Genomic DNA, 20,177 nt, shown 5'->3' on the forward strand with positions numbered 1-20,177 from the left:
TTTTGGTTACAACGATAACTCTTTTCCACCTGATCATTCCATACGATACCTCACGGACTACCGCTTTAGTCTACCTCGCCTTAGTACGGACCGAGCCTAGAGAAGTATAGCCTGACCCCGTGTAACAGATAACGCATCTGAGGGCAGATACTGCGAATGGAAATATTCCTTATCAAGAAAGGGCATCAATGAGTCTAGAATAGCCCACTCATTAGAAATAGGGATAGCTTCTGATACTTTCTGGTGCCATTCTTCAAGTGCTTCTGGTATCGATGGAAGCCTAAGTTGTATTCCATACAATTTGCCCGGATTAAGATTCGGATCATCGTAGGCGCCCGAAATGTCGATTGTATCGTATATGTCGACTCTTCGCGGAAGAGTTCTTGCATCGCTGATGGAATAGTCTACTGTCTGGACGCCTCTGGGAAACGTGACGCTGACGTTGTAGAGTACGGAGACAGATTCGCAGACCTGCTCATTCGCCACAGCATATGCGTTCCAGACTAGGCTATTATTGGACCTACAGTGGGCATTAAACGTTTTGATGTCATATTGTGTCAATGAATGGATAAGCTTTTGATCGTCCCATGACGATACCCACATGGGTACCACAAATTCCTTCGGATCGTATTCAGCCGAAAGAGTGATGTTGTACTCTGACGTGGTGCATTTGAATTGAGGTCCTCTGAATTGCAAATTGTACGTGGAATTCTCTCCTGGGTGATTTGGGAAGGTAGATATCTGGTTGTTGTTCTTTATAGTTTGTGCGAGGTATACCAGGCGGTTTGAAGGTCCACTATAGATTCAGCCTTTGTTAGATTACTGGAGTACTCAACTGACCTATATATGAATTGTCGAATGCCGGCATCCAAAGGGATCTGTGATAAACTCTTGTCGATGTATATAAATTTTCGAACTTCTGGATCTAGTGGAAAGTTTAAGAAGACCTTGTCAGGCCCGTGTAGTGGGTCTCCTCTGCTTAAAGTAGGGAAGCTTTCGTCTCCGGAAAAGTCGAGTTGCGGTGAAATGGGTGGGTTCATTATAGACATGTTGTGATGCTCAGTAAACTCTTGAGTCCTGACGCTTACGGTGAGCGCACCCGGTGGATAAATGACTGCGATTCCAAGAGACCAGATTAGAAGCGCCATAAGGAACAGCAAAGGCGCTCTCCGTATCCCTTGTGGACTGAGCAATGCGAATAAGTCGTTTCGAATTACGAACAGCATCTCGACCATCGAAAGAGACATCGCCTTTCCACGCAAAACGTACCAGAGGTGTTGTGCGAAACACGTACCCATGCTGGCTGTTAGTGCAGCTTTGAAGATTGTGCTTAACAATATAGAGACAGCCGAGAACTGAGTCTGGCTGAGGAAGCTAGTCTCGAGAGGCGTCCCATTTAGACCCTTGACTAGCATATAGTGTCCTAACGCGGCGAAGAGTGCTTGAGGAGATTAACAAAGACTTCGGTACATGCAATTGACGAGACTGACCTATGAGAAAGAATCCAGTGATCGCTCCCACAGTCTTCCAAAATGTGGAACGCCGGATAAATTCTTTCGACGAACAAGAATGGACACGATTCGCTTCTTGCAAGATGCTTGATGAATTGAACGGCGTCGTAGGATTGGGGTTCGTACTCTTCATCTGCTGTCCTGGCTGGACTGCAGATATGCTAACAAGCGTTGAAGAGCTACTTCTGTTACTTGTAATCGTTTGCAAGTCGTGGTCTATAGACCTCAAGTTGGAGAAGTACGCTGCATGGTTGATATTTGTCTGTAGTGAGCTAGGACCGTTACCCATGGTTATTGCTCGATTAAGCTCTCCTGTAGTCTCGAGTGAATAATTGAGAGCACCGAGAAAGAGACAGTTTATAGGAAGCACTTTAACCTACGGCGTGGTTATGCTCCTCGATTCAGAAACGGGACTCAGGCTTAGACCTTGCAATACCATTGGCCAATTGCTGCCTGCATAGATCCGCAAGGTAGATGCTAAATACATAACGATCCTCCAGCATTCTGGATGTCGATGTTGGCTCTATACCAAACTAGTGGGGGCTAGGTAGCACGTAGGAGCATGAGAGCTCGGAAATGGCGTTGCAGGAACCTCCCACTGGGTGGCGCTGACGTGGGGGCCGTAAGCTGACTTCCAAATACAACCCGCCTGGGTACCTAGCCCGTGCGAGGCTGACGCGACTGCGTAACACCAACCCCGAGTACCTACATATGCTACTGCGAAAACGAATCCATGCTCTGGTTTATGACTCGCGCTGCATAGATCATGATTGTGGTAGGTCTGCACTGCCTACTGTGCGCATGGATTAAGAGATAACGACACAAGTCTACCCGCCGTTACATCATCATCCGGGATACCGTTCACTAGTACTGGAAAGATACCCTTAGGCAAGCGGCATCAAGCGTTCCAGATTACCTTCTCGTTTGGATATGGTACGGATCGGGGAGGCTGTATGTGGCTCGTTTGTTCTATGTCGTTGCAGTAAAGCATTGAAGGAAGAGAGCGGAATATAGTGACAAAAAGGAGTAATGTTTTCCGAAACAAAATAGAACCGAATCCTAACTAGATACTGCTCGCTTGGAAACCCTTCCAGAGGGGCTGAAAAGTCGTTAATAGAAGCAAGCAAGTAGATGGCTATGGGCTGAGAATGAACATCTCGTGCGAGATGTAGAGTATGCTTGCACCAGAAACGAACAGCAGCCATTGATTTGGCTTTGACTAGTGCAGTCGCCTCGCTCGTATGTCCTTTCTTCTCATTTACTCCTGGTACCACTGACATCTGTGTGTTGAAATGATTTATATCACGAAACTCATTAACAACGCTGCGTTCTCTAGAATCATCACACGTGTGACACACCATTGACAAGCACTGAATAGCAAACATCGATCAGTCGCAGGTCTTCCACTACCTCAAGTTCACTAAGTCATCGACACTATGAGTCTTTCGTAGGCCGTTGACTCGACAGGACCTTGAAAGCATGACGCCTGCTTCTCCAAGTCATGGCGAACAGATTGAGTTGCTGTCTATTGCTCTTGCGAGTCGTGGAGAGACTCGTATCCAGCAAGTCATATTCGTGACTGTCAAGACATAGAGCGAGTATAAGAGCGTCGCGAACGATGAAACTGAGAGATAGATACCAGAACAGCACTTCAGCCATATTGAGCACACCAAAGGAATCCCTGAAAACTTATATCGCTTTCAAATCCGAGTTCCATCATCAGAAAAGACTCATTTCATCAACACCCGACCAAGAACGTACAACAGGACACGCAATGGCGCCACCACAAGCAAACTTCGGCACGCTACAGGCAGAACTGGAGTATTGCAAACATGCAGATACATCAATATGTGTCCGGAATGACGTTACCAAAAAGGGTGATCGACTCTGTAGAAGCTGCCAAGATTCTCACCCCATATCTTCCTTGACGGCAATAGAGGAGCTCTTGCATATGCAATTTCCGGATGCTCACCCCAATCAGCAGCAACCTGACTACGATGAAGAACACGCCAAAAGAGATCGCCCTGACTACTTTGCCCTCTGGAAAGCGCGAGACAAGAACGACCAAGACTTGTGCGCATGGGTACAGATTGCTTTTGCAAAGGCCGCAGGAGGTGAGCTTCCAGAGAAGACTGAAGAAGAGCCGACATATTCCAAGTTTGTCATGCTTATGAAGCACGCAAGAGCTGCGAAGAATGAGGTGGCACAGACGACAATTCCTAACATCAGTGTGTCCAACACCCCCTGTGGACGTGCGGACGGCCCAGATCAGATCTGTGATAACTGCGCAAAGGCGGTGAGGGACCATGGTAGTGCGACGTTAAAGGCGATGTTTCAGGCGGATGGGATGACTATCATACCTAGTGCTGTCCGGGCGGCGGGTGATGTACGCATACTCTGGAGCGAAGAGTGAGGTAACGAAGATGTCGGAAGGCTGGTCACCTTCATGGATCTAATGTCTTATGCACCATTTGGACGCATAAGTGCACGGCACGTCACTTTCCTTAAGATATTCCTTTAATAGTCAGTTATACAATGAGTAGAGCAGAACAGAGTTGTTTCCTATGATACATGTTAGTATATAGATCCGTGCCCTACACAGTACTAATACCAACAATCACTTACACGATAAAGAGTCATATCGCATGCGCTACCTAGGTACCCCACCTTGCCTTCTACTCATCAGGTGAGACACTAGATAAATGTAGCGAGGAGATCCTGAAGCGACTCGAAGTTGTATTTTTAGAGTCTCTAACACCGCAGTCTCTTTAGAAGATCTTATTCAGCACACAATTCTACTCCAAGCTCCACGTCGGGCTCTGTGATACCAAAAAATCCGTTAAAAAAGACTTTCGTATCAGGGGAGATTTCCTCGCCACTTACGAGGATAGTAGGGTCATATTCGACTTTGCAGTCTACCACGAAGCGGCATGGCTTCTTTTCCAAGTAGAGTTCCAAGACCATAAGTATGTCTTCCCTGTGACTCGCGAAGTAGGCCGAGAGCTGCTCAACAACATCTGCAACGGTAACGGTACCGCCGTCCGCTCTACTAACAAGCAAGGGCTCCGGTGACTCGTAGTCGTAATGGTCATACCAGTCTACATAGGAGTTGGTGATTGCAATCTTGGTAAGAGGGATCTGGGAGGCTGGTTCTGCTGCGATTGCGTGACCCACAAAAGGCGAGAAGGAAGGATTTTGGGATCTGGGATTATCAAGGACGAGGATAGTGGATACATCCTCGAAGATAGACCAGCGTAATGGGGGGCGGTGGCACCGCGGTCGTTGTTCAGTCCGTTTCTGTTCAAGGAGTCGTCCAAGGTATTGGTAGCCATGTTGAGGTACGACGCTGTAGTAGACGGTATCGAGCAGGGTTTTTACCGCCACAATCGACGTGAGTTATGTAGAGCATATCTCGGCAAGACGGGCCACTTTCCTTGCGACGATCCTTTGATAGACAGTTATACAATTGAAAGGGCGGAATAGGGTAATTTCCTACAATATATGTTAGTATATACACATCCGTGCAGGGCACGGTACCAATACCAACACCAACAATCACCTACTCGATCAAGAGTCATACATCGCATGACAACAATGCCTCACCACAAGCTCACAATACCAACATGTCAGGAAACGCGATATCTCATTCGCGCCATCCACCCACGCTGAAAAATGCTCTGCATAAAGTCTTCTCTGACCCAAAAATAAAAAAACACAGTCTATAAACGCAACAACAATCGCCCCCCCTTCGGACTTTTTTAAAACCCAACCGCAAGCATCAACCCATACCCCACCGTAACAATAACCCCAAACGTCATAATACTCGCGGGAACACCCCTCGTCAAAAAATGCTTGACAGCAAGATACCTCTGGCCCGTCCTCTGATCCTCCATCATAATGGCCGTCATATTAGGGAACCCACTCGTCGGCAAGCCCATGGCCCCGCTCGCCATCAACACAGCGCCCATGACGAGTAAATTCGGATGCGGCTCCGGCATCTGCTGCCCCACCTGCTGCACAAGGGGCAGCACAATGAGCGCGGCAACGGTATGCGAGATGAAGGTAGCCACGACGAGAATTAAGGCACAAAACGTGACGAGGACGCCGTACAGACTCATTCCCTCTACTCCAGCGGTGATGGAGAGGGCAATGGTGTGTAAGAGACCGGAGCTGTTGACTGCTTTGCCGAGCGAAAGGCCGCCGGCAGCGAGTATGATGATGGTCCAGAGGAAGTTGTTGAAGTCTTCTTTGGTAAGGATACCCGTGCCGAAGAAGAGGACAATGGGTATGATGGCTACGACGCCCATGTCACCAAATGTAGCTTCAAGCTGGTGGCTGACGCACCACAAGACAATGGTCACGATGGTGACAATGGTAATGAACCACTGCACACCCGTGAACTTGTCCTTGAGCGGCCGGATAGGAACAATGGACGGCCCTTTTCCGGGTTGGAAAGTAGCCAGGAGGAAGACCCAGATGAGCAGGATGGAAATGATACACACGGGCAAGGCGACGAAGAACCATATGCCCCAGGAAGGCTCCGGGTGCATGTTTTGCAGTGCGATTAGGTTCTGGGGGGACGCAATGGGGGAAGCGGCACCGCCTATGTTGGAGGAGAGGGCGATGCCCATGAGGAGGGCCTTGGTCATATCGGAGTCGGCAGGCAAATTACGAAGGATGGGCTGCGAAAAGTTAGCTTGACTTGAACGTTTTTCTGCGACAAGTTGACGTACCTGGATGATGGAGAAGCAAAGCACAGGCGCTGCGACATTGCTAATCCACATACTAGCAAACATGGCCACAAACATATTGACCAACAGCACAGTCCTTGGCTTCGTTCCAGCCTTGCTAAGAACAAGTGTAGCCATCATTTTGGCAATATTGTACTTTGACAGCGCAGCCGCGATGGTGAAACCACCCAACAGCAACATGATGACAGGCGTCCACATGGCAGAGAAGACGTATGACGCTGCAGCCTTGGATTCCAGACGCTTGTGAGGTTCGACATCGCTTCGGACGACATTCAACGTCACAGCAAGGAAAGGAACCAGCAGGGACGTGACGAAGAGCGGTATAGCCTATGTGGTAATTAGCCAAACGATCATCAAAATCGCCCAACAGGATCCGTACCTCTGTAGCCCACAGCAAACTGACAAAGATGACCATGGCAAGACAATTCTGCTGCTCAGGCGCCTCCATAATAGGCACAACAAGCAACACAACAAACACGGCAATACAACTCAGCAGGATCCAAAACGTCCTGCTGAGCAGCCATTGCGGGCACCGGTATCGCCCAATCGGCGTATCCACCTCCTTCATATCCGACTCGACGTCGTCGCCCTGCCGCCGTATCTTGCCACCCGTGGTATCGCGTCCAAGCAGTGTATGGCTGATACCGATATTCGCCGCTTGCGCTTTCCGCTCGATTCCAATCATCTCTCGCCAAACCGTGTTCCGCTCCCAGACAACGTGTTCGCGCAGGTGTAATCTCAATTCGCGCTTCGCCTCGGCAATGTCGCCCTTTGTGCCGATTTGCGCGTAGGCGGATTCCATGCGCTCGAGATTGCGCGTCAGCTCGTCCATGGTGCTCTGCTGGAAGGGATAGGCGGGGTAAACGTATTTGCTCAGATAGGTCTTTTTGAGCTTGCGGTCCATGATCTTGTCGTACTTTTTCAGCACTTTTTCGAATCCCGTCTTGTTTAGTTGGATGAAGGAGCGGAGCTCGCAGAGTAGGACGTATACGCTAACGAGGCGTTTCTTCAACGACACGCCTTCTTCGTACAGCGCGGAGAAGGCCATGTCGTTGTAGTCTTCGAATGCGACGCTTGTTTTCCGTCGCGAGGAGGCGTGCGAGGCTGCCATGTCTTCGTCGATTGTCCGTCTTCGTCGCCGCTGGCCGTCTGGGCTCTTCTTACGAAGCCGTGCAGTCTCGTCGGCGTCTTCGTCCTCGGAGTCGTCGCCAGATGCGTCGCCATCTGCGCCGTGATCTGTTGACCGTCCGCTTGCCCCGCTCATGGCCCGCGGCCGGTGGAAGCCAATCGCCTTGAACACACTCCCGCTGCGCATCTTCTTGCCCGGCGGCGCATTCTCATTCTCCTCGTTGTACTCCTCCTGGTGATACTCGAACGACTCCTCGTCCTTGAGCAGGGCCTCCATCTCCTCGAAGATTTCATTTTCCTTGAGCTTGTAGAAGGACGTGACGCGCTCTAGTTCGGTGTCGAGGGTATTGGTAAAGACCTTGTCTGGATCGTCGGCATCTCCATTGAGGAGTGGTGACGACTCGGCGTCGGTATGCGCCTGCTTCTGGTTGAGCTGTGTCTCAAGGCTGTAGATGTGCTTCTTGAGATTGCTATAGGCGATGTAGTGGTTGCTCCAGTCGGGCACAGCATTAAACTGCAGACTGTGCGAGAACTTCATCTCTTCGGCCTCGCGAAGCTGCTCGAGCTTCTCCCGTCGCTTCTGTTCTCTCTTGCTCTCCCTGTGCGGCTGTTCCGGGCGTGTGTCGAATTCCTGGAGCTCTATAGCTTGGGTGGGCGCAGCGTCACGGTAAGGCGTCAGGACGTCCAGGTTGGTGGATCGCAGTCTTCCAGCGAGAAGACGCTACTGTAGGCAGACTAGAGGGCGTAGCGTAGTGCTCGCAGGGCGGTCAGGTGGCTTGCAGCACGTGGAAACTGCGGCATGGAGTGATTCTATCGACAAGTGTGGGATTGGCGCGGAACCTTTCTCGGCTTGGTAGCTGGACATTGTGGATGCGCTTTCGTCACTGCACTCCCGAGCACAGTCGGAGACACATGGGCCGATGATTGGCGCTCCAGCCCTCCGCCGCAACCACACCTCACCCACGCTTCACCACTCTCTCGGGTTGTGCAACGGGTAGTGTCTTAGTTGCCCATCACACGACTACCCCATGTACATTCAGAATTAGCTTTGATATCCTCTGCTGAGCCATGTCTTTACCTCTTCGTCATGGCCCGCTCGTGGCCGCGGCTAGTCATTGCCTGCATTCGAATCCTTGCCAAAACCACCCGACCTGCATCATCGTCGCGGATATCTGGCCCGCATTCTGCCTGCGCCAATCAGATATCACAACGTGTGATATCATACATGAAAAAGAATCGTCTGTTGAGCCTCACTTTTCACAAACACCATGTAGTCAATTTTCGTGGCCAATCTTGTTCGAATGTTTTGCATTGACAGTCGACCTATATACACCTATAATCATGACCTCGTACAGACAACGTCGTCGTTTAGACTGTAGTTTGTTAGCAGTATTCATAGTAGTCAAAGAATAATGTCACTTACACCTCAGATCCCAGCCGATCTTGGGTCCCAGCTTGGGCAGCTCCTCAGCAACACTCTGCACGTCCTTGTCACCACGTCCAGACACGCAAATGACAATGTCTTGGTCCTTGTTCATCGTCTTTGCCAGCTCAATAGCACCAAACACCGCGTGCGATGTCTCCAGCGCGGGGATAATACCCTCGAGCTGTGACAAGAGACGGAAGCCAATAAAGGCCTCGGCATCTGTACAAGCAATGAACTTGGCACGGTCGCTGTCCTTCCAGCTGGCAAGCTCAGGTCCTACACCAGGGTAGTCAAGACCAGCAGAGACGGAGTGAGTCTCGCTAATCTGTCCGTGCTTGTTCTGGATAACATAAGTACGGACTCCGTGGAGCACACCCTTGCTTCCAGCTGAGAGAGTCGCGCTGTGGCGGTCGGTGTCGACACCATCACCACCAGCTTCGACACCAAGAAGCTTGACAGAAAGGTCCTTGGAGAAGGGGTAAAACATTCCTGCGGCGTTGCTGCCACCACCAACACAGGCGACTACGGCATCGGGAAGCTTACCACGCTTCGCCTGCATCTGCTCCTTGGTCTCGTTTCCGATGATGGACTGGAAAGTGCGGACAATGGTGGGGAAAGGATGAGGGCCGATGGCAGATCCGATAATGTAGTGAGTCGTGTCGAGGTGGACGACCCAGGCGCGCATTGCCTCGTTGACTGCATCACGCAGGGTTTGAGCACCAGCCTTGACAGCAACAACCTGCGCACCAAGCAACTTGATGCGGAACACGTTCAAGGCTTGGCGCCTGACATCCTCAGCTCCCATGTAGATGGTGCACTTCATGTTGAACTTGGCGCATACCGTGGCCGTTGCAACACCGTGCTGACCAGCTCCAGTCTCGGCAATAATCTCAGTCTTTCCAAGTCTCCTGGCAATGAGCACCTGTCCGAGTGCGTTGTTGATCTTGTGACTTCCAGTGTGATTCAAGTCCTCTCGCTTCAACCAGATATTGGCGCCCCCGGCGTGCTCGGTAAGGCGCTCCGCAAGATGCAGATGACCTGGTCTACCCATCCAGTCGTAGTAAGAACGGTATTCTTCCCAGAACTTGGGATCTTCGATGGCTGCATTGAAACCTTCCTCGAGCTCAGAGAGACAGTCCATAAGCGATTCAGGAACGTATTGACCACCGAATTCGCCGAATCGTGCGGGGAACTTGTGCTTTTCGTCAAATCCATTCTGCTCGTGTGTACCGTTGGTGCCGTTAGCATCATCAGTGTTGAGCATCTCCAGCTGATCAGCCAGGCCAGGACCGTCCGGTGTGTCCTTGTCGGTAATAACCTTGTCGACATGCACGTTGGTGGGCTCCTTGGCCTCGTTCAATGTCTCGATGATACCGACCTCCCGAGGCGCACCGCGGGTGCTCTTGCCGCAGATCTCGTCGCAGTACTTCTCGACTGCCTTTGCGCCCGTTCCTGGTTCAGCCTTGAGCAATGTGTTGATAATCTGGCTACCGATGACGACACCCTCAGCAATCTTGCCTACACTCAGGTAGTGGTCGCGTGTGCTGACACCAAAACCGACGGCAGCCGGGACGTTGCCAGAGTATTTGTGGACGCGCTCGAGCAGCTGGGGAAGAGCGGCGTTCATGGTACCGGAGGCGCCAGTGACGCCCATGCGAGACACGACGTAGATGAAGGAATCGGCGATCTTGCAGAGGACGCGCATGCGGTGCTCGGACGTAGCGGGTGCGATAAGAGGAACGTAGGAGAGACTGTCTCGTTAGTCTTCGTTCCATGCTCGTCGAGACAGCAGGCTTACCCGTAGCTGCGGCAGAAGTTCCTGAAGCGCAGAGCCTCCTCGGGTGGCAGGTCGACCATGATGAAGCCGTTGGCTCCGGCCTCCTTTGCGTCCTGCAGCATCTTCTCCTCGCCGTAGCTGAGCAGGGGGTTGTAGTATCCCATAAGAAGGACGGGTGCCTTGAGACCCCGCTTCCTCGCATCGCGGATCATCTGGAGAACGCTGCCAATGTTGACGCCGTTCTTGAGGGCTTGCTATAGACACATGGTGTCAGGAACAGTTTCGAACGCATTGTGGCGAATGGGTCAACGTACTGTGTTCGCGGTCTGGATTGCTGGGCCGTCTGCGATGGGGTCGGTGAAGGGCATGCCGAGTTCAATGATGTCTAGACGTGTCAATTGACTGCTGTCGTGCCATCTGGCATAGCAATTGCTCGCTGCACATACCAGCGCCTCCCGCCTCCATGGCCATCATGATGTCAGGCGTCTCCTCTGCGGTAGGGAAACCTGCAGTCACATACGTGACAAGAGCAGACTGCACACATATTAGCTCTACATCTCTCTTCTGGTGGTTGCACATCGTACCCTGCCCTCCTTCTTGCATTGCGCAAACGTCTTCTTAATGCCGTCCATGATGCCGAAAACCGAATCGAAAGGTTGAAGTGTGTGACAAGAGGTCAAAGCCAGCAACTGACTTCCTTATAGATGAGAGCAACTGTGAGTCACGGTATGCACAGTCGTAGGGGCTCGCGGAGAAATCGGGGTTTGGTATGAGTCTTGTGTCCGCAATTTATTGAAGGCCGAAGGCGGCGTAATGCCCCTCCTCCGGCTTAGTCGCTCGTTCGGGGAAGGCGGGCGAACATCACTTCTTCTAGAAGCCAGTCTTACCAGACTCCACCTTATTTTCTTCTCATACACGTCATCGCGACCCCAATCCGATCATCAAACCGTTGAACCCCATTTTATTGACCTTTTTGAACTTCTGACAAGACACAGTCCAGTGTACATGGCAGCATAGCAGGGCAGCTACACCTGGCCCCACTGACATTAGCCAATATCCACCGGCCTATTTCCAAAGGCCTCATTTTCCCCAGCACCAGCTTCTTTAACCGTACCCCGTCGTCGTTGAAACACCATGAAAACAAATCTGCGCCCATGACCGACCTGCAGCGATCGCACACAGTATCCGTCTTCTCCGTCTTCTCATGCCAAATTGCGTCAGGCGTTTTGGGAGATACATGACAGGAAAGTTCTTTCTGCGCCATCGCGCTGTTGGATTCTAAAGTCAGATGCTCCATGATCAATATATTACAGGCACTTATATCAATCGAGATCTTATAAAGGAACTTCGCAGTCTAGAACAAACTACCAAGTTCCTTTCACGAATCCATATGGGTACCTTATTCACACCCCTCTGTGGTTGTCATCCACTGCATCCACTTCACCCCATGGTACTGCGATGATGCAGAAGCGACGAGCCACTTGTGAAATCCGTAACACGTACTTACACGTACGCAAAGACGCTCTCGAATGAGAGATATTGCGGACATAAGGAGCTTATTCACTCCTCTAGGCTTTTCGACCGGATTGCTCGCAGTGCTGCCGTCACCCTCTGATACACCGACCTTGGAACGAACTCACACTCATGCCCCTGCGCATACCAAACCGGTGATGCAAGCCCTATGTCCGCGCTGTGATCGAGCAGCAATTGCGCCATTTCGACGAACCGAAGATCCATCACGAGTTCGATAATTCTTCCGCAAGAGAAGGCGCTCCGCATCCCAGAACGAACGCAGTGGTAACCAAGATCCGGGTTCGCTCCGTGAGTGAGTAATATTCGGGCCATTGCGAAATCATGATTTAACGCTGCATACACGAGCGCTGGTGTAAACTGTCCTAGTACCAAAGGATCATCAAATGTGTCACCATCGGGGTCGTCGACGTCAGCGGGAATGGGAATGTCCCCGTCTTCGAAGTCACAGCGCGTGCCATGTTCGAGCAAGATGTTCGCGGCTGGGATGTTTCGCATCTTGGTCGCTAGGCTGAGTGCACGTGTTGCGCTCACACGATGTCTACTCTTGACGTCTGCTTTTGACAGAATGAGTATGAGCATGCCGAGGCTCCCGTGGCTGATAACCCATGTGAGCATGTTTGAGCGTTGGCTCGTATGCTGGAAGATGGGTGTGTCGAGATCTATCTTCAATCCGAGGAGGAGTGCAACTCTGTCTTGCTGGTCGGACTGCAACGCAACTTCAAGTGCCGTGCGTAATTGTTCGACTGTGCCGAGATTCATATTCTCGTCCGTGACTATAGGTGTATTGGCGTTCTCTTCGATGCTTCCAAACATGCTGGCTCCTGTTCTTACATCTATCGCGTTGATTCCAGGCTCGGAAACACTATGTGCACCAAAGCCCAAGACCATTTCAGTGTTGGGTGGTTCCTCAAGTTGTCCAAGTCCGACAGTGTGGGGATAATCGACGCCATAAGATTCAAAAGCTCCCGCATGATGGCCAGGTCCGAACGAGGGTTCCGTCTTTCGCTCGATTACCTCCTGCCAATCGAGATTCTTGAAAAAGGCATGCTGTCTCACCTCAGACGCTCCGTTGATATTGGCACCCAATCGTTGATCAGGATTCCGATCAAGTAGACGAGATATAATGTTCTTGGCGTTTGCGTGCATTGACCTGGGAAGGTGCAGCGGCTTTGAAATGATGTTGTCGCGGATGTTTCCCAACACGTTACTATAGAACGGCGGCAAGCCCGTCAGCATCTCATATAGGACTACACCGAGCGTCCACCAATCAGCGGCCTTGCTGTACTTGTCATCTGTGAGTACCTCTGGTGCAGGATACTCTGGCCTTTTCCAGTCTGTATGCATGCCGTCACGTTGTCGAAAGAGTCCAAAGCCACATAGTGTGATGTGACCCGACGAGTCAAGCATAATGTTTCCCGCTTTGAGCCAACAGCACACGTCCAGAGAATGCAGGTACTCCAAGGCGCAAACGATCTCGGCGGCATAGAGTCTGCTCGTGTCGGCATCAAATTGCCGGACTTTCTGTACATGGTTTAATAGGTGTCCACCGCTAATGAAAGGAGAGTAAAGGTACAGGTTATTGGGGATCTCTTTGGTGAATGCGAGACGGGCGATGAATGGATGGTAAATGTACTTTGCCATGGGGGATAAAACGAAAACTTCCGTTCGTTTGACTCTTCGCATCGCGTAAAGCTGTTTGTTGTCCTTCTTCCTGATGAGAAATAAAGGCTTGCCCAAGTTCCGAATGGGATCGCTTTCGAATCTCCCTTGATCTAATTCATGCTCGCGTTGGATCTGTATCATGTCTGGATAATGAGTTGTTAGAAAGATCGTGGCGATTGTCAAAGACGAGAGGCAAGAAGGTCTGGCGGAGAGGCCACAGTGAGATTTAATTGTCTGACACACTGCCACACTTTAGATAGTGGTCCCCTCGTACAAGCGGCTAATTAGTTTACCCCTCTCGCAATCCGGTCAGGTAGAATGTCTTTCATCTCAAAGCAGGCAAAAAGAAGGGTGCAGGATGTGACACGGAACATGGTGTTGAGATACTGCCTATATTTGTATAGATATACAGCGGGCTAGCTTTCAGGGTTGTTGCTAACTACCACGGTTCGCGATGACAACATGACAACCCCTTCGGCAATCTAAATGACATCCGTACGCAAGCCGCTTCGAGATGAGAGCCATCGCAAACACGAAGCGGTTTGTAGCTGTAGTTACTGCCTGCTTATCGGGCTGGTAAAAGTCATTGCTACTGATGTCGTTAGCCCTACCAGGGCTATACATGCGGTCCTGTCACCACCAGACACATCTCCCCTCCCATTCCATCACATCCCATCAGCCCTCCAACAGCCCTGCCCTATGCTTACTGGCTGATTTCATAACTGCAAAAAGAACCCTGAATCTCCGAAACAGATCTTCCGATATCGCCACGTCAGTCTCATCCCATATTCGTCAGTTCGGCGACGTCCCAAGCCAACTACTGGGACTCCCCTATGTGAGCGGCATGGAAGTTTCCGGGCGCAGCTCTCTGCTCTGCAATACGTATGCAAGTCTAGAACTTGCCACTAGCCTTTCTTCGAGGAAGTTGTTCTTTCGAACTTTGACCCATCCGGGTAGTTGCACGCTGCCCCCAGAGCGATGAGATGATTAGTCGCTCAACGGGACCTGCTGCGCATCCAGAGCTTCTATTGCTGTTACAACAAGAACCAGGTAGTCCTGTTGAAATGAATGCTGTTGTGCGCCACAAATTGCCGTTAGGCCCATTCTGGAAAGTATGGAAGCTACGGATGTGCGTCTAGTCACCAATGCTTTTTCCTCGGCGCTAATCATACATACGAAGTAGGCTTCCCCGCCCAATTTGTTTTTTCTCTTCCTGGCTTCGTCTGCATGCCTTCTGGAGTTATCGCGGCAGAGCTCTCGAGCGCCCATGTCTTTAGCTGTCCCTATGACGGGGCAGTGAGCTTGTGGAAAGCTGCTTGCGTGTCCAATGAAGCCGCGTGTCCGGAGATGATCGTGGTCCTTCGTAGTCGATGAGCGTATGCGTTGGGTCGGGGACAGGAGCGTAGCCTGGTCGATGGTCTAGGGTTAACGTAGCAGAAGTGACCAATAGATCATGGCATCCAAATCATGCCGTTGATGGCGGTGTCTCGATCATACACCGTAGTTGCCACGGAGTATGCCCCACTCCGTATCGAAGTACCGGCCGAACCCACGAATCTCGCACATGCGATTAAAACATCTTTGGCAAAGCTGGTTTTTGAATCTTGTTCTTTCGCAGCGTCCGTCTCTCCTTGGGTCCTTTTCCCAGCTTGGGTCGGGCTCGCCATGCTGGTTCCTAGGTCCGATCTTCCAATTGCTGTCAACGGGCCTTCTTAGTCGTGGGTCTTCAAACACGCATGGAAACCCAAATCGGTCGCCGTCGAATTCGACAAGCCATGGGGAGGCCTGCTCTTGTGCTTTGCGGTAGCATCGCGCGCATAGCTGGCCACGATGGCGCACAGTACCGCAGAGGCGGGAGTCCTGGGGATTGAAGTCGCAACGCCATGCTGAGAAGCGATACTCTGGGTCTTTACAGGCGCAAAGACAGGCCCAGCCTTTTCTGATGCGTTCGGAGCTGTCGCGCTCAAGCTGGTGCATGTACATGTCGATAAGATGCTTGAGCAATCGTGTGTTCGAGTGTGCTTCGGCTTGCTTATACAAGGCATCGAAGCTCATGTTCTTACACCAAGAACATATATCTGGTCCTTGATCTTGTCCTCCCGGACGTGAGCCGCAAGCAGTACCGAACGCGCAGTGAGGCTTTGGAGGTGGTGCTAGCATGACAAGCAGGCTGTATAGCAGTACACTTTATGCGTTAGCGACGCCGGTACTCTGCAGGATTCAACTCACCAGTTCTTTCCCTGGTGCAGCTTCAACTCGTTATTGTGTTGTAGCCTTCCACGTCATCGTCTGACCCCTCACTACCCTCCTCCGAACCTGCCGACCTTATCACCAACTTGTTCGCTTCTTCATGACATAGCCCAGTCGGCGTGAAGTACTGTGCGATTCTGATCTTCCGTAGACGTCTTCTCCAGCACCTGGAACAGGCAGCACCTTTTTTGCGGACAGATGGACAGTCCAGTCGTGTGCCGCGAAGATTCAAGTCGTATAGTCGCCACCTACAGTGTTGAAAATCCGGATCTTCAAAGGCACAGAGATAACGACCGCGAGCTTCGATGTTGCGTTTCAAGACTTGTTTGCGAGTAGCTTCTTCGTCGACAAGTAGTGAGGCAGCAGTGTTTGGGTTAGTCCACACGCGCAGTTGCTGTGGATCGTGTCGTTGAAGACAGTCAGCACAAACCCGGTCTGTATTGTGGATTTTCTTGCCGATGCCGAGACAATGAGATCCAGAGATGCATTCGACGATTGGTGGGGGTTTGAATGGGGACTCGAAAGCTGAAGCCATCGACTGGTACCGAACGTCTAAAAGTCAGGGCTCCCACGTTCACTGCTTTGCGGTTAGCTCAACGTCCTTGCATCTCGGCTCATGTGACAGGGTACTGCCGGTATGAGCTATTATGACGTTGGTATTGACGTTTTCGTTGGTTTCCGAGCATTATGGGGGACGTTGGTTAGTAGGCATTCGAGCTTTGTGAATCGTATTGGCAGGCATGCAGAAAGGACAGTGGATGGAAGCGGGTTTTCGCCATTTCCGGCGGCAGGAGTTACAACCAATGCAATCGAATGCATGCTCTATGACTAGGACGCTATGGCCATACTCGTGGAAGCTTTTTGTGGCGTAGAATGTGTCCGATATGTCGGTTCAACTGTTACTGGACGGTGTGATGCGCTGATCAAGCTCGCTAGGCTACCGGCATGGACATCAACCATGTGCCTGTGCCGATTGGGTACCACTCGTGGCGACGTCAAGTGCATCGTATCAAATGCTATGGGGCTGCGCTAGACCGCAGCTATGATCACTATGAGGTATGAGACCCGAGAAACTGGTCAGGCCAGAGCGGAAGCTAAGCCACCGGCTGGCGCTCGTAGAATTATGTAGCTGAACCAGATCTTGGATACCGCTCGTCTGGAGGAAATACTGCTGGTCCCATTCGTCAATTGCAATGAATCTGTTGCAGTTTTGAACAAGGCTGATGCATCTTCTCAACTCCGGATGCTTGAAACTCATCATGATTCGACGGCACGATGATAAAGTTTCGCTTCGAGCATTCCAAACATGAGGAGATCATCGTGCACGGTCACCAGGTCCTTGCTAATGAAGCCCAAGACTCTGACTCGTTCCGGTTCATCCGCCTCTCGATGCAACATGGTTTGCATCGGTTTCGAGACGCAGTCATATCACGACCTCTCTTTTATTGTCGTAGATATGTACCGTGTAACCGTGTACAGAGTACTATTTGAGGAAATAGTGGGACTTGATCGACAATGCATTCGTGACGCCATGTTCCGATCGACAATTCAAAAGACGATATGTATCTGCCGCCAACTCTTTCTCACATACGAAGGGTTCTTTCGGATGTGAGTCGTTCTGACACAACGGATAAATGCGGTCATCAGAGCTCCTCAAGCATGAGACAAAGGTGGCAGACGACATGTGATCCTTCTTGTTTGGGTCTTGCCAACACGATGACGAATCTTTTTCGGAAGGGACCCGCGTCTCCGTCTTCGGCTTGCCATATGCTGCCCAAGGTATTGCGCCTCTTTAATGTGCTTCCCCGTGCTGTTGAAATCCACACAGGACATGGACACGATGCTGTATCGAGCGTTCTATGCATAGAAGACTCTAGATGTGAAAACAGATTTGCTTGCAGGACACGGAGGTGGGATGTGCGATGCGTACGCAATAGTCTCAACTCCGAGTCATCTGGCGTCGACGTCTTGAGTAAAGGGTGATGCATATCAGATTCATACAAGCGCGATTGTCCATTTCTGTCACACTCCCAGCTTTAAAAGGTGTCAGTGGCTTGATCACATACCTTTCGCTTTGCCAGAACAATCCAGTGCACGGGTAAAACAGCGTGATAACATCGCCCTGGCGTGAGCGTGTTCCTTGACGATTCGTTGTCAACAATGCGGTGAGGCGGTCAACGATAATCATCCTGCATTCCGCCAGAGACTATCGTTGTGTAATATGTTGCATCAAGAAACGGTGGCCAGTCTGCCGATATGCTGCAGTAAGCTGCATCCGTTCAGTGTCCCGTAAAAGTAGTGCCTGTTGACCGCGGAGATCCCCGCCCGTAGTCTCTGTCCAAATTCACTGCTGCAAAGCTGTCACAAAGTCAAACGCGTGCAAGTAGAATTGTGGCTTGCGTCGTTTTGCAGGTCGGTTCACGCTGAAGGGTCATGCCAAAGCCGGCTCCAAGCGTGATCGAGCGGAATCCTCATGCAAGCTGTGAGGTATTGTGTTGGAAGGCTGTCGTCGCATAGCGATGAGGCTGGGTTGCACGAGCACGGTGGTACGCAGGTCGTACCGTGCCGTGCATGCTGTCATCCGGGGTACGTGTATGGGTTGAGCCCTGTTATGGAAGCATGAGACTTCGGCTGCGACTCGGCGAGGCTGACTCCTGCAAGGTTGGCATTGATCTCATCGCCTCCATTACGGTGGCATTGCGCGAAAGTAGATTCGGAGCCCGGTTGGGCGTAATCGTCATCTGTGTTGTCGGTTCTTCATTTGTTTGCGCTCGCAAAACGAACATCTGAAACTTCTTCGCGCTACTGTAGCGTCTTTTAGCCTCGCGAGCTCCGACGCGTCCAAGGGCGCACCGACGCGTGCACATCATTGTACGCGCAGCCAGCTTGCCACACTCACACTTCAACTGAAATCACACAGGTGCAGACGTCACCTTGGCCACCACGGAATCAACAAATTCGGCTGCGCAAGCGCGAGGCTGGATCATGTGGTCTAGCTTCCTTTCCCGGGCGCGTCCTACCCCTGAGAGAACACCCGCACCTGCAGTACAGTGCACGGTCGACACATCGGAAGATGTAGCTGTATCTGTGGAAGACAGACATATCGATATTTCGGAGTTGCAGCCGACGATTGTTCTGGACGATAGTGGTGACGCCACACTATTGGTCGGTACGGATTCAGCTGCTCTTCAGCCGGTCCAGGTGTCTTCGACGGCTATGACCCTGGCCAGCCCGGTATGGAAAGACATGTTCGAAAGACACCGGAAAGCAAACGGAGCTATTGAGGTACCTCTACGGGATGATGAAGTAGATGCATTGTACATTGCACTTCGGATAGCTCATCTGCGCTTTCATGAAATACCTCGGAAGGATGGGCTTACTATCGACGCCCTGCTTGAACTCGCAGTCGTGTGCGCCAGATACGATATTGTAAAGCTAGTTCGGCCATTCTTGGACCTTTACGGCTGGGCCCAATGCCATTATCCTGACACGGACGCTGGAGAGCGATGCGACCCTGCCTGGTTCTACGTTGCTTGGACCTTTGGGTACAAAGACAGCTTCCAACGTCTTACCCGGTTCATAGTGAAGAAGATTGGACTAGATGAGGACGGGAATGCCATTATGGACGATGGCCAGAAACTTCCGAAGTATATGCCGCCAGGACTTCTTGGTATGATTCAACACCATCTCAACGAGACAAATACGAACACATGCTAACCAGTGTCCAAGCACGCATGATGGAAATCCGGGAAACAACGATTTCGGCCATGCTGGATATCTTGTATGATATCTTGGACGATATCATACATGTTTTTGTTTGTCAAGTCGACGAATCATGGGAGCCCAAGTGCCGAGCCACGGTTTTGGGTTCTTTCATCTCTTTTCTCCTGGAGAACGATCTCTATCCAGCACGGCGCACGGCTTCTGAAACCCCCTTCAGCATCCAGAAGCTCTACGATCTGGCTTCTTCTGCTCAAATTTTGACACTCGAATCACATGACTATAGGGAAATGGCAATGTGTGTTCGAAGATCCAGTTGGGATCCAGCAAGCGTCACAGCTGATACCTTTAAGAACCATGGCGGACTGACTTTGCACAAGAAGTGTTTTGGAGCTTTCCACCTGCGGTCCAAGCTGAAG

The 20,177-nt window shown here is 51.2% G+C and overlaps 5 protein-coding genes across 5 annotated transcripts; 1 reads left to right on the plus strand and 4 right to left on the minus strand.

Annotated features, from left to right (window-relative positions):
* Positions 1 to 96: 96 nt before the first annotated feature.
* Positions 97 to 1,040, minus strand: J4E82_009442 (uncharacterized protein; the record flags this gene model as incomplete). The annotated part of the gene is made up of 2 exons (XM_051735666.1): positions 97 to 796; positions 841 to 1,040. The coding sequence occupies 2 exons, from the start codon at positions 1,038 to 1,040 to the stop codon at positions 97 to 99; spliced, it is 900 nt and encodes a 299-aa protein (XP_051584537.1).
* Positions 1,041 to 3,285: 2,245 nt separating this feature from the next.
* J4E82_009443 (uncharacterized protein) lies at positions 3,286 to 3,924 on the plus strand (the record flags this gene model as incomplete). Its single annotated transcript, XM_051735667.1, has 1 exon — positions 3,286 to 3,924. One exon carries the CDS (start codon positions 3,286 to 3,288, stop codon positions 3,922 to 3,924), a length of 639 nt encoding a protein of 212 aa, XP_051584538.1.
* A 365-nt stretch (positions 3,925 to 4,289) lies between these two features.
* Positions 4,290 to 11,225, minus strand: J4E82_009444 (uncharacterized protein; the record flags this gene model as incomplete). The annotated part of the gene is made up of 9 exons (XM_051735668.1): positions 4,290 to 4,857; positions 5,379 to 6,193; positions 6,245 to 6,589; positions 6,642 to 8,035; positions 8,814 to 10,567; positions 10,615 to 10,847; positions 10,908 to 10,978; positions 11,040 to 11,127; positions 11,178 to 11,225. 9 exons carry the CDS (start codon positions 11,223 to 11,225, stop codon positions 4,290 to 4,292), a joined length of 5,316 nt encoding a protein of 1,771 aa, XP_051584539.1.
* A 928-nt stretch (positions 11,226 to 12,153) lies between these two features.
* On the minus strand, positions 12,154 to 13,809 carry J4E82_009445 (uncharacterized protein; the record flags this gene model as incomplete). Its single annotated transcript, XM_051735669.1, has 1 exon — positions 12,154 to 13,809. The coding sequence occupies one exon, from the start codon at positions 13,807 to 13,809 to the stop codon at positions 12,154 to 12,156; it is 1,656 nt and encodes a 551-aa protein (XP_051584540.1).
* A 1,470-nt stretch (positions 13,810 to 15,279) lies between these two features.
* On the minus strand, positions 15,280 to 16,573 carry J4E82_009446 (uncharacterized protein; the record flags this gene model as incomplete). The annotated part of the gene is made up of 2 exons (XM_051735670.1): positions 15,280 to 15,973; positions 16,206 to 16,573. The coding sequence occupies 2 exons, from the start codon at positions 16,571 to 16,573 to the stop codon at positions 15,280 to 15,282; spliced, it is 1,062 nt and encodes a 353-aa protein (XP_051584541.1).
* Between the last annotated feature and the right edge of the window lie 3,604 nt (positions 16,574 to 20,177).

The sequence above is a fragment of the Alternaria postmessia genome (assembly GCF_024291825.1).
Source record: "Alternaria postmessia strain BMP 2775 chromosome Unknown scaffold_91, whole genome shotgun sequence".
NCBI lineage: Eukaryota > Fungi > Ascomycota > Dothideomycetes > Pleosporales > Pleosporaceae > Alternaria > Alternaria postmessia.